We start from the raw sequence: 13656 nt of genomic DNA, 5'->3' as shown, positions 1-13656 counted from the left end.
TTTAAAGAGAACAGAGAGGAAGATGTGCATCCGCACTGGAAAGTGAAATAGGATAGACCCACTCTGAAATACTTCTGCTAAACAAAGTGCAGAGCAAACGTACTGGAGAAAAAGCCAATCCCAACTCCTCTCATGTGCAAACATTGTTCCTGCAAGTTAGTGAAAGAGAATCCAGCACATTCCTGCCAGGATTGTAAATAGGCGCCAGGGCCAGAGAGCAGGTAGGTCACAAGTATAAAGAGCTTAATAACTGGCACAGAGTATATGTAGAGCCAACAGTTAACTCTGGCAAGCACTTCTGGCATGGAGGCCACACTAAGCAGGGGTTCTGAGGTAATGCGCATGCCTAGCATACCACAGATTTGGGAAGCACTGCCATGGCTGACTTCTGAAAAAGACAGGCAAATGTAGGGAACTGGGGGCACTGCCCTGGAAGTTCTGGGCGCTTCGATAAGAGAAAAGACACCGAACCCTAAGGCACCACTTCTTGTTCCAGTCACCTCCAGTTCTGATGCTCCTTCCCCTCTCTCTACACTGTGGCCACTGGAGTCAGAAAATTAAACTACAGAAAACCTAAACTGTTGTCCTCTTCTCTTTATCACCCTGAAAGATTAGGAAAAGCACACATCAAACTCAGCTACAAGGCCTCTCACTTCCCAAACTGGACAAGCCCACACTGCATTCACCCTTTACTCTATTTAACAAACAGATGCTGGGGACAAAGTGAGAAACAATATGCCATGGTCCCCGCCTCTGTGAAGCTAACATATTGTGAGAAAGACACTATTAGCAAGTGCAGTAAGGATCACAGAGAAACAAAGGGGGCATAAATACACTTTATCACAGAGGGAAGTAGTCTAGTTGTCGGGGGAGGGAGGGGAGGACAGGGGATGGGGAGGGCATAAGAAAGCCTTCCTGAAGGTAGTAACATTTAAACTAAGAATAAAAGATAAAACTGTGTTGCCCATATTAAGAATGAAGAAACAAGTGTCCCAGCGGCAGATAAGAATGACTGTAGTCTGTTGGCGGTTATGAAAGAAGAGCATGTCTGGATGGTGTAGGTGAGAAGTATAGGGGGGAGACGATAAGGCTCACAAAGTAGGCAGAAACAAATCCTGGAAGCCATTATAAGAATATGGAACTTCAGGGGCGCCTGGGTGGTTCAGTCAGTTAAGCATCTGACTCTTGGTTTCGGCTCACATTATGATCTCATGGTTTGTCAGATCAAGACGCATGTCTTGATGAGCACAGAGCCTACCTGGGATTCTCTTTCTCCCTCTCTCTGCGGGTCTCTCTCTCTCTCTCTCTCTCATTCATTTTTTTTAACATATTAAAGGGGCTTAAGACACAGCCAGCCAAGCAGAGATAATACAGAAGCAAGTGATATACAGGACTGTGGCTTGGGAAATAGATCTGGTTTATCGCTAGATTTAGGAGGAGTTAACTTTATACAAGTGGAACTAAAGCAATGGAGTAAATTAGATTGCCTCAGAAAAGGTGTAAAATGAGAAGAGAAAATGTCAGAGCCCTGAGGAACTTCAACATTTATAGGTGAGCTGGAGGACAAAGAGTTAGCAAAGAAGACCAAGAACAAGCCCTGGCCAAAGAAGGAAGGGGTCAAGGAAAGTGTTGTTCCAGAAGAACAATGATAATGATGGTTAGGACAATGATAAGGATGTTGCTAGCTAACATTTACTGTGAATGAACTCTGTGGAAAGCACTGCACTAAGTAATCAACATTTATTATCTAATTCAACGATTATAACCATCTATGTGGTAGGAACAATATACTATCACCATTCTACAAGGGAGGAAAACTAAGGCACAGATACTTTAATTAATTTGCCTAGGATCACATATATAACAATAACAGTGCTACAAATCAGTAGAAAAGACTATTTCTAGAAGTAAACAGTCAATGTATCAAACGCCCTGAAGTCAGGAAGACAGGTACCCAAATTGAGTCCATTAGGTTTAGTGATATGGACGTGATTAATGGCTCCAATCAAAGAAATCTCAGTGGAATAGCACGGAAGGTTCCTCTCATTTTCTTAGATCCGATAGCCAATCCATCGGCAATCCATGAGTTTTGCCACCAGTACCATTATCAAGTACACTAGACTTTAATGGTTTACCTGCTTCCACTTGATCCCTACAATCCATTCTCCACACAGCTGCCAGACTGACTATTTTAAAATGCAAATCAGATCTTGTCACTGCCTGCTTAAAACCCACTAATGGCTTCCATCACACAGAATAATATCTAAGCTCCTCATTATGGTCCAAAAGCCCCATATGATCTCACCATCCTCTTTGCCCTCAACTATAACCATCTTCCCTCCTGCTCCTACCACAGAATGGTCTTCTCACTCCTTCTACAACAGGCTATGCTGGTTCCAAACTGAGAATGAAAGCAACTAGTCTCTCTAGCTCATGCTGCATCCCCAGAGATTAGAGAAGTTAGTTCCTGATACATAACACAGATTTAATATATATTTTTGGATGGATAGGAGATAGACAGCAAGAACATAGACAACTTGTAAAACAACTTGGTCACAGAGGATGATGGCAAGTGGAGTAGGCTTTTTGTTTGGTTATATGAGAGAAATATGAGCATGTTTAAATAAAGGATATTAGGAGATTATCCAAGACCTTGGCAAAACCTGAAGACCTCATAAACTCACAATGTAAGAGAAAAAAAATCAGTTAGGAAATTAATCAATTTAGGAAAAAATTAGTTATACAAGAAAGTTACAGTACAAAGGGATTTCACTCTCTATGCTGAAGTTTTTTGTTCTGCAATTTGAGGGGTTGAGGAAAATCAGTAATTTCCAACCACTACCAAGGACTTCTCTTTACTTAATTATTTTCCTTCATGATCGCCCATGGTTACTTCACACTGAAAGGAGGTTCTGATTAGCAATTACATATGTCTGATTAATGAAATAACTACACTTAACAAATGCAACTTAGTTGGCAAGTCCAAGGCTCAGGAAGATTAACTGATTCATTTAAGGTCACAGAAATATTTTTTAAAAGAGGATGCCGTTGTCTAAAAATGAAGAAAATGGTCCAAATTAGTGCAGGAAATCAATGGAACCAATTCCAAGCCACATACTAAAGGAAATGACTGAAAGATTTTAGAAGAATAATGAAGAAGGTATATTTTTTAATTAGGGGAAAAAGCAATAATAAATCCCAGAGAATTCTTTAAAACTTACATTAAAAAGTCATGGTCAAACCATGAAGGAAATTAAACTATAGCATGACATTAAAAACTGGTGTTGTGCAGGAGAACCAGCTTGAAGCTCACACTAGGGTCATTCTTTTTTGAAAGTCACAAAAATGCTTTAATACCTTAAAAAGTTAAATGGGAAAAAATATAACTAAAAAAAAAAAAAAGACTACATAGGAGTCACAATAGTATAATGAGTAGGAACGTAAACTCTGCAGCCAGACTGCCACGATTCGAATCATAGTCATGCAAATTATTGAGTTCCTCGCTCCTACGGGCCTCATCTCAAATATGAGCTCTCATGGTAACATGCTACCTCCTTGATAAAGTTGCCATGGACAGTAAATAAGTTAATATATGTAAAGGGCAAACACTCAGACCAGTGTCTGGAACAAATAGTAAATACACTAGTAACATCTATATGCGAGTATTTGCCATTATCATTATCACTATCATTATTATCATTATTTGGGATATATGGATGGTGAAGCATAGAAGCAGTGGGAGAAAATACAACTATTTGACTTCACAGGAAAATAGAAGCACCCTACCAGATAAGTGTGAAAGGAGCAGAAATAAATAAAAAATAGAAAAACATATGGATAACAAAAGAAATGTTCACCTTTAAAAATGAGTTACAGACACCAATATGGATAACACGAATATAATGTGATGGGGGGAGAAAGCAAGTCACAGAAGTTACACAGCAGATGACACCATTGACAGGCCTCCAAACATGCAAAAGTAAATAATAAAATATGTAGATTTAGATACATCTATGGTATAACTATAAAAAAAAAGAAGTAAGAGTGTATTAGTTATCATTTGTGTGAAGTGATCATCATGGAATGCAGGACTGTGGGTACTCTGAGCAGAGAGGGAAGCTGTGAATGAAGGTCACACAGGCAGCCTTTACCATTCCACTTTTGAAGCGGAGTGGGGACACCTAGATTTTTAAAAATTACTCTGTATGTCTTACATAGAGATGTGATATATTCTTTGTGCATGTGAAATATTTTATAATAAAAAAGGGCAAACGTTTACTAATACGTTTTAAAGGCAAGAGAAGTTTGTTGTTGTTGTTGTTGTTTTTAACCTAACTAGTAAAGTTGTTTTTCTTCCTTAAAGCTCAATGGAGATTTTCTTCTTTAATGATAAGAGCAAATTAACTAGTTTAAGAATTAAATATATTTCAGGGCGCCCGGGGGGCTCAGTCACTTCAGCGTCTGACTTTGGGCTCAGGTAATGATCTCACGGTTCCTGAGTTTGAGCCCCGGGTCGGACTCTGTGCTGATGGCTGGGAGCCTGAAGTCTGCTTTGGATTCTGTGTCTCCCTCTCTCTCATCCCCTCCCCCACTCATGCTCTGTCTCTCTCTCTGTCTCTCTCTCTCTCTCTCTCTCTCTCTCTCTCTCTTTCAAATGAATGTTAAAAAATTTTTTTTTCATTAAAAAAAGAATTAAATATATTTCTAAAATGGTCAAAAGCAAATTCTACTAGCAGTGTACCCTAATTAAAAGAAGACTGTTCTTATCTGAGATATAGCACCAAGCCTAAATAAGCAATTCTCAGCTATACATTTAGGACAACCAATATAATTCCTAGTGCTTACTGCCATTACTTCAAATGGGATAGCTAATACGATGCTTCTAATTCACTGTAACCTATCCTCTAAATAAATACTGAATCTTTAAAAGGGTTATATAACTTTGCTTATGGCTCAAATTACTGAGCACATTAGGCTACAAAGTTCAAACAGAAGATCTTAGTCACAGAATAATATTTATACTTAGTTCCACAAAACAGACAACTTGAACCAAACCTAACAAGAAAAGACATAATTACATATAATTAATTATGTCATTTCCATTAAAAATTATGAAAGATACTTGCAGACTTTTAGACAACCCATACACTCACTACAGAATCCATACACTACGGAATCTTATATATTAGGTATCACTCAGTCCAACCAATTCATTTTGCAGATGTGAAGACTGAGGCACAGAGAGCTTACATGCCTTAGACAAGAAAAGGACTAGGAAAACCCAGTCTTCCAATTTGTTATCCAATGTTCTTTTTATCACACTACCCTGATTCCTTTGCAACATGAACATATGCACAAGGATGCAAATATATTAATGAGTCTGCAGTTTTTCAACTGGCTCTGCAAGTTGGTAAACATCCCCACCTCAACTCTGCTCATCCTGGCTCTCTACAGTGACCTAACTAGAGGGCATATAGATAGGAAAGATGGTAGTGTCTGCACTTTTTCATTCTCAGTTACTGTGAGGCCAGGGCTCCCAGGGACCTTCGGTCCCTCAATTGCTGTCCTATCTAATCTTCTGGACTGTGTACAGGGAGATATGGCTCTGCCTTTCTTTCCTTATACACACTAATCTAAAATAACATATCCACCTGTAATAGTCACTGTAGATCTCTCCCAACCCCAACCACGCCCAGATTCTCTAACAATCAAACTCGATATAAATTAAGAGAAATTAAATAAATAAATAAACAGCAAATAAATAAATAAATAAAAGTCACGGCTCTCTGATTTACACAAAAGCTGTCCTGATATTTTTTAAAGACTCTAACATGCAGCATAGGCTTATCTTCAGTGTTGTCTTAAATTTAACATATGTACTGAGAGAGTGGTTGGTTTTGTTTGCAGGTTTTTTCCACTTTAAACAAAATAAACTGACCTAAAAAACCATAAAGATTCATCATGTAATTTACTGTAATAGAAGACGGTTATGCCATAACAGAGACTGCTGTAGGGATGTATTTATATGCAAATCACCTATTAAATTTCATCCTAAAAACAGGAGGACAGCCCTAAGAATGATGCTCATATACCTGAAAATATAATTATAAAACGTATTCATATACTAATCCCTGAGACTGCTTCACAGCCCAGTCTTAGCATAAAGTACATTGTCTGGCATAAAATAGTCAACTGCTGTTGCAGGAGCATGTTGAGAAGGGTTCTTGTCATTCCAAAATTTCAACCATGGTCAGCTTCTCCGCCCCATTCTAAAGTGAGGTGACAATGAGTCACTGAAAGCTGAGTCCAGAACCTCTCTGAGAGTATCCACAAAGCAAGAAATCAAGCTGTCCATAGACTCTATATACCATAATTCCTACACATGTGTACTTTCCAAACATGAGAATACTTTTTTTTTATATTAAAAAAAACTCATTTAAAACCTCACTAGTGGCTTTTTGCTAGTAGGCATTTTCTCAGTCAAAAGCCATAAAAACACAAAATACTACCATATGAGATGGTTCCTTTTTTTAAATCAAAGTAGAAATTATTCTTAATACTCTAGACTGAAGATAAATACGTCATTTTAGACAAATGTAATGAACAGTGTACTATTTTTAGAAACAGAATCAGCTTATACCGTTGGTCAGGAAGCCAGGCCCTGAGAACACATGTCCTATACCAGCATTATTACTCTATTTCACTTGCAGTCATCTTCATATCTTACAAACCTCTACAGTTTGTGCAACTGAAGTCCTCTCAATGAAGTAAATCCCTTCTGCTTTCCTTCAGAAAGTCAGATATCAAGAAATTGTCTCGTGGTTTCCAAGTCAGCACTCAGCTGGGTAACCCATTCTTACAAATGCCAGGCAACAATGCCACTCCAGGCTACCATGGCGAAATGTCAGAGATCGGGGTATGGTGGCCCAGGTGGCCAACTCAAGTGTTCAAGAATCGTGCAGGTGACATTTGAAAAGGTAAGAAAAACATGGCATTCTGTAAGAAAGAGGTAGGAATGTGATTTATTGTACTTTTTTTATTTTATTATAGTTTAGGAAATTGTCAACAATTATTTTATGGATAAGAACTTGACCATGGCAATAAAAAGTGCCCACAGAGAACAACAACCCAAAAAAAGCCAAAGAGTACTTCATCTGGTGGCAATCACATTGGCTTCACGTTCTTGGGGAAGGTAAAGGGAGGAATGAGGAGGAGACAGTGTAAAATGTGGGTTCAAGGCCAAATGAACCACTTGTGGGAAGCTTAGAGTACAGACAAATCAGGGCTTGGTGATGAGGAAGACATTTAAGGAGTTAGTTCCTTATCTTACCATAAGCCACTGGAGAGGTTAAAAAGGGAAGAAGGAGCAACAATTTTGCAGTTCGGGAAGGTCTTTCTGGGTGTAGTATCCTTTGTTCAAGGCTTCCCATGTACTATTTGTGGAGTGCGTAAATGTGATGTCCCCTAAATAAGGAAAGTTCATGGACAAAATGCCACATACTAACTGGGCATCTTTCAAAGCCAGATGAAACTGCATCTTCTTGATGATGCTTTTCCTGTCCCCTCCCTCTTATCCCAGTCAACAAAAATGTTTTGTTTTCTTCTCCCCTTTATTTTTAATCTTCCTTACTCATGATTTTTTTTAAACTGTACTGCTTCATTCTTTTTTTTTTAAGTTTATTTTAGAGAGAAAGCGAGAAGCAGCAGGGGAGGGGCAGAGACAGAGGGAGAAAGAGAGAATCCCAAACAGGCTCCCCACCGCCAGCGCAGAGTGGGATGCGGGGCTCAAGCACATGAACCATGAAATCCATGACCTGAGCCAAAACCAAGAGTCAGATGCTTAACAGAACTGAGCCACCCAGGTGTCGCATACGTTGATCTCCAGACCCGAACCTTCCATTTCTGATTCAGCTACTTGTCTCCACATTAATATTCTACCAGCACCTCAAATGCAATAGATCTAAAATAAAACTCATTTTTTATCCTCACCCACAAACCTCCTGAGTTCACATTCTTGCAATCACCCAGGCCTAACGTCTTTCCATCATCTTTTATTCATCCCTCTCTTTCACCATCTCCAATTAATTGTTTATTTCTGTCCAATCTATATCAGCAACACTTCTCCAATCCCACAGTCACTAACCTAGCTCTTCAGTCTCTAAGAAAAACTCAGGGCACCTGGATGGCTCAGTCAGTTGAGCATCCAACTTCAGCTCAGAACATGATTTCACAATTCGTCAGTTTGAGCCCCACATAGGGATCACTGCTGTCAGCACAGAGCCTGCTTCAGATCCTATATCTCCCTCTCTCTCTGCCCCTCCCCTGCTTGTGCACTCTCAAAAGTAAACATTAAAAAATATATATCTTATAACCCTTCTTTATTAGTCCAATGGTTTCTTTCCTGACTCAGTTCATCCTTTGGATTATTAGATGATATATCTTATACTCCAACTTTGATTATAATATTTTGAGGACACAAAAGACTTCTATCTCATAGCTTACTAACCCAGTCCAAATTTTCTGGCCTAGGATTAAAAGCCCTCCACATAGGGGCGCCTGGGTGGCTCAGTCAGTTAAGTGTCCGACTTCAGCTCAGGTCATGATCTCACAGTTTGTGAGTTTGAGCCCCGCGTCAGGCTCTGCATCAGGCTCTGTGCTGACAGCTCAGAGCCTGGAGCCTGCTTTGGATTCTGTGTCTTGCTCTCTCTCTGCCCCTCCCCTGCTCATGCTCTGTCTCTCTGTCTCAAAAATAAATAAAACATTTTTAAAAAAATTTTTTAATAAAAATAAAATAAAATTTTAAAAAAGTCCTCCACATTCTAGGCCACACCTAATCTTCAATCTTTTATCTTCACACTATTTCCCTTCAAATAGTCTCCAATGATTTTCTACACCCACCCTCTCTATCTGACCTGGTAAATATTGGGTGCTCAACACAAGTTGATTCCTTCCACATCAATTTGCTATATTCTCTTTCCCCATCTATCTCGGTTTGCAGGAAAACACTCTATCATTCTATATATGTGATTATCACACAGGAAATTACAATGTTCATGGAAAAGCCTACAATATCTAAGAAACAGCAAGGACTGAGAAAGAAGAGCAGTGGCTGAACTCCAATGTCTGAAGAAGGCAGTGACAAGCAGGATGCCATACAACCTTCAGAACATTCGAAAAAGCTGGGATCATTATACCTGGGATGATGGATGCTAACAGCCCATCCGAATTCTTCTACATGATCCATTTGTCTAATAGAACTTATAGTCTAGTGAAGAAGATGAATACATATGGATTTGATAATGCAAGACGGTAAAATCATGCTCCAATCGGGGTACAAAATGTCTTGAAAACACAAGGAAATGACAATTCTAAGAGGTGAAGAAAGCTTCACAAAAGACCATGAGATGGAGCCTTAAGGACAGGTTCCAAGAGAAAAATATTCCAGACAGCAGAAGCAGTCTAAAAGAAAGTAGAGATGGAAAATGCTAGACATGTGAGAAACAGGAAAATAACTAAGGAACTCCCTCAACTATTACTATTTTGAAAGTCTCTAATTATTACTTAAATAGTTTCAATGAATTCACCCTGAAGAGCTATTTGAGCTCAGCATTCTAATGCAGTGAATTCCTAAAAATATGCAGACGATTGTAGGATGGATCAGTTGTCATTAAAAAGGATTTTCAAGTCAGGTGGATCCTGAGCTGCGTTGTAACTCCTGAATGTAGTGCTAACCCCCCCTCCCCCCACCCCATTTACTCCCCAAAGGCTCCTCTTCAGCATTCCTGCCTCAGTATGAATGAACTGCTCTAACATCCTAGGATCCCAGTGAAGGTGGCTTTTCCACACACAGTGCAATCAAGAGAAAATTATACCTTTTAAGGACTAATAACCCCATAATACAAAATGTAAAAATGCAAAATCAAACCACGTAAATGTCTGCAGTCTCTACTACAAAGAATTCTAGAATTAAAAGAGACCTTAGGGGAAATCTGTGTCAACAATGTGACCCACACTATGTCTATTGCGTTCTTTCTCTCGGGAATTTAGGATCAAGTCTCAACGTATCAGTCTTTCCTTGTGCTTGGAACCAAGGGACACGTAAATACTCAGGGGCTGCTGAACAGTCACATTCAACCATGAACACAGGAAAGCGGGAAAAAAATGGTCAGCAAAGAAAGAACAGTGAAGCAAAGAAAGGCAAACAGTAGAGAGCAGGAAAGTTCCAGGTTTTCCAGTCCCTGGTCCCTAATAAGGTCTGTCTGCATTTGGCTCCCATCAAATTTCTTTCTTTCGTTTTCTTAAAACTAGTTCATGTTCGTTTCTGTTACTTGCAACAGAAGCTTAAACGAGGCAATAACCAAATCCTCTATAAAGTCAATTGGTTGATTTATTACTGACCTACCTTTTCTATAATTTCTTTTCTCTTTATTTGCATTTCCTTAAAAGCCATAAACATGACTTTGGTATGCTATAGAGAAAATATGTGAACAAGGATCAGGAATCACGCTGAGCATTTTAAAAGAAAATCTCACTGTGCCCACGAAGGAGAAAATATAGAAATACTCAAAGTAAAGCCTTGAGCAATTTGTACAGCAATCACAGATGCTAACTAACAAGTAGTAAATGAAATAGCTATCTGATTGCCCTCCTATCCAAACTCAATTTAATTCTGAGTAAACCAGATGGGTAGGTCTAAGTATGATCAATAGGGCATTTTGTAGGAATGTAGGGCATTTCATTTGGAATGCCTCCAAAGAACTAGTCACAGGCCTCCAACTACAGAAAAGTTTGGGTGCCCTACAGTGGTATCCCTAACCCAAACACAAATTCCAAAACTGAATACCAGACCATCTTAGGGCCTGGGCTTAGCTGTCCCCAAAGAGCAGTGAGACATTTACGCCATGACATAACCAGCACCTTCTGCTATTAGAGAGGGAAAGAGAAAGTAACAGAAGCTTACTATCATGGAACTCTGTCAAGGTGTGTGCAACTGTGTGCATATGCCAGATATCAAGATGTTCCAGAGGCAGATTCAGGCTCCCAAACCTGGATCCATACCAATCATTTCTGACTACAGGTAGACCAGTTTAACATGCATAGCAAGTAAGAGTTGACAATCAGAAGTTTGAATCAATGTAGTCTGGGTAACTGCAGCATTTTATAAACAAAAACAATATTCCAGGAAGAGAGCTAAACATCTGAACCGAATCCCCAGCTATAATAAGTAACACAGCTGAGATAAAATCAAAGAATTGCAACCAGATAACAGAACCAAAAAGCATTATTTCCTAAAGTTCCTCTTTAATGGTTGAAATTTCATTTGTAACTTAAAAGAGATAAACGTATTCGAATAGGGAAAACCTATGAAACTATTGTTGGGATCTTCTTTGCATATTCTTGTTACTTGGGTTTAGCAAAACAGTAAAGATTTCTGACCTAATGGGTTAACACTTTAGCTAAGATATTAGAACAAGCACCTTTAAAAGCCAAAAAACCGTGAGTTGATTCAAAATCTAAATTATGTTGTATGTTTGCAACCTTGGCAGACAGGCAGTTTAGGCACTGTGACAAAATTCTCCATGGCAGAGAGCTACTTATTTTAATATAAAAAAAATTCCAGACGTTCACATAGGGCCCTAATAAAAGTCACCAGAAATTAGACTTATATGTCAGCAGGGACCAAAATTAAAAGAATGAATGTTTAAATGGTCCAAATATAAATTTGGTGTTCAAAATTGCTGGAAAGGGGCCACAGTACGGTGGATTTGGGTCTTCAAGGGCTGCTTTACCACAAGTATTAGGTAAGTCAACATATCACTGAAGGAAAAAGAAAAAAAAAACCCATATTCCCTGGCAGTACAATCCACTCTTTATCGTGCAGCACAGTATTTTCTAGAAGACCACTAATAAAAAGTGCTGTTAGAACCTGTTGTATTTCCCAAGAAGTACTATTAAAGGTACTCGTAAAATACGAATTCATAAAAGATCTTTAAAAAAAAAAAAAACAGTACTAATCAGTACTGTTTTCAATCATGCAATTGATATCATTGCTTAAATTAGTATTTATAAACTGCACATTTAATAAAATTAAACATTTAAAAAGCTCCCATTAATCTAAATTGGCAATTTTATAAGTTACCTGAATCCTGAAGATTTTTGTTATAGACGAGACCAACTTTTAAAATCTATTTTGCCACCAGTGTTACAAATGGAAATATGAAGAAACAGACCAGAGGGTTCTGAACATAATGTATGCTTAATAGAGTCAGCTTTCAACTAATTTATAAGTCCTAATTGTAAGCCACATCTAATGTTGACAGTTTAGTCTACTGGTGGCAAAACCGAAAGCAAACTAAAATTTTCTAATCTCAACAGAGGACCTAAAATTTTTGTTCTATCATTCCAGAAAAAAAATTAAGAACTGAGAAGCTCTGATGATTAGTAAGTTACTCATCACAAATAGCAACGTTCGTGCAATTTCACATTTACCTAAACCTACATTTGTAATCTCAGATCATTACTTTTCATAAACAACCTTACGTAAAAGAAAAAGCCCTCACTAATATTTGAAGAAAACGATCTTCAAAAATTATCGTGTTAAAACCTCAGAATTACGACAATTATAGTCCTAAACCAAGGAATGCAGGAATGGTACCTTCCGTTCACACTTTCGTTCACTTTAAAACAGTCCACTGTAAAACTTACAAAACAGACTCGGATGCTTTTTTCCCCTTAAAAACAACAAGACTGGTACCTGGCATACTCGGGGTTTTGTTCGGTTTTGGCCTATTAGATACCAGCGGGGCCCGCGGGAGTCTGAGCCTGAGCCTGAGCCCGAGGCGCGGGCGACCCGGCGGGCGGGAGGGGGGGGGGGGGGGCGGCAGTGCGCCCCGGGTGTCCCCTCCTCGCCTCCCGCCGCTCCCGGCGCTTCCTCCCGGCGCGTCGGCGCCCCACGCCCCTCCTGGACGCCCGGCGGGAGGCGCGGGCCTGACCGGCGCATTCCCACGCACCCCGGCCCGTTATCCGACCTGGCACTTTGGCGGGGCGGTCCTGCGCCGAGCAGGGGCTCCGGGAGGCCCCCTGCGCGGCGCCCCTCCCCTGCCCCCTGCGGGCTGCCCCGCCAAGCCCCTCCCCGAGGGCCCGCGCCGGGCGAGCGCTTCCCTCGGGCTCAGGTTCGCGCCGGGGACGAGATAAGGTGTCAGCGAGGCGGCCAGACGCCTCCCGTAGGCGGGGGCGAAGCCAGCTTGACCTCCTTCCATCCACCCCCCACCCCCAGCCCCACACACACACACACCGCCCGCGCGGGGCGCTCCTCTTCCGCGCCCCTCCTGAGCTCAGGAAAGGGGGCGTCCCCGCAGGAGTCTGAAGGGGGCGCAGCCCGGCGCTCCGAGGGGATCAGGGGTCGGGGTCACACCTCAACTCGGCAGGGCTGGGGTGGGAAGGGGGAGGTGAGGCGGCGAAGGAGCCCGAACTTACCTGACTGCGCGGCTCCCCGCGCCGCAGTCGCGACCAGCCAGAGGCAGAGGCAGAGCGAGAGGGGGCGCGGGAGGGTCCGCCGTGGGCGCATGGAAGGGCCGGGGAGCCGCCGCCGCCGCCGCCGCCGTCCGAGCCTCGCTCCCTCCCTCCCTCCCTCCCAGGCTCCGGGCGACGGACGGG

The 13656-nt window shown here is 41.0% G+C and overlaps 1 protein-coding gene across 4 annotated transcripts in view; it reads right to left on the bottom strand.

Annotated features, from left to right (window-relative positions):
- MSRB3 (methionine sulfoxide reductase B3) overlaps window positions 1-13640 on the bottom strand; it is a 174567-nt gene extending 160927 nt beyond the window's left edge. Inside the window, exon 1 of one of the 4 annotated variants that reach the window (XM_047866397.1) lies at window positions 13477-13640. Coding sequence is in view for 2 of the 4 variants with exons in the window: in XM_047866396.1 (XP_047722352.1) it covers window positions 12755-13000 (246 nt within the window). In the remaining 2 variants the exon portion in view is untranslated. Of the gene's footprint in view, window positions 1-6731; window positions 6833-12754; window positions 13005-13476 lie in introns of those variants that run through there. The other 3 variants (XM_047866398.1, XM_047866396.1, XM_047866399.1) reach the window with 3 other exon arrangements.
- Window positions 13641-13656: the final 16 nt, after the last annotated feature.

This window comes from Prionailurus viverrinus, chromosome B4, assembly GCF_022837055.1.
Source record: "Prionailurus viverrinus isolate Anna chromosome B4, UM_Priviv_1.0, whole genome shotgun sequence".
In the NCBI taxonomy this organism is placed as follows: Eukaryota; Metazoa; Chordata; class Mammalia; order Carnivora; family Felidae; genus Prionailurus; species Prionailurus viverrinus.
The sequence above is the reverse complement of the archived record's forward strand: the minus strand, read 5'-3'. Positions and strand labels throughout refer to the sequence as shown.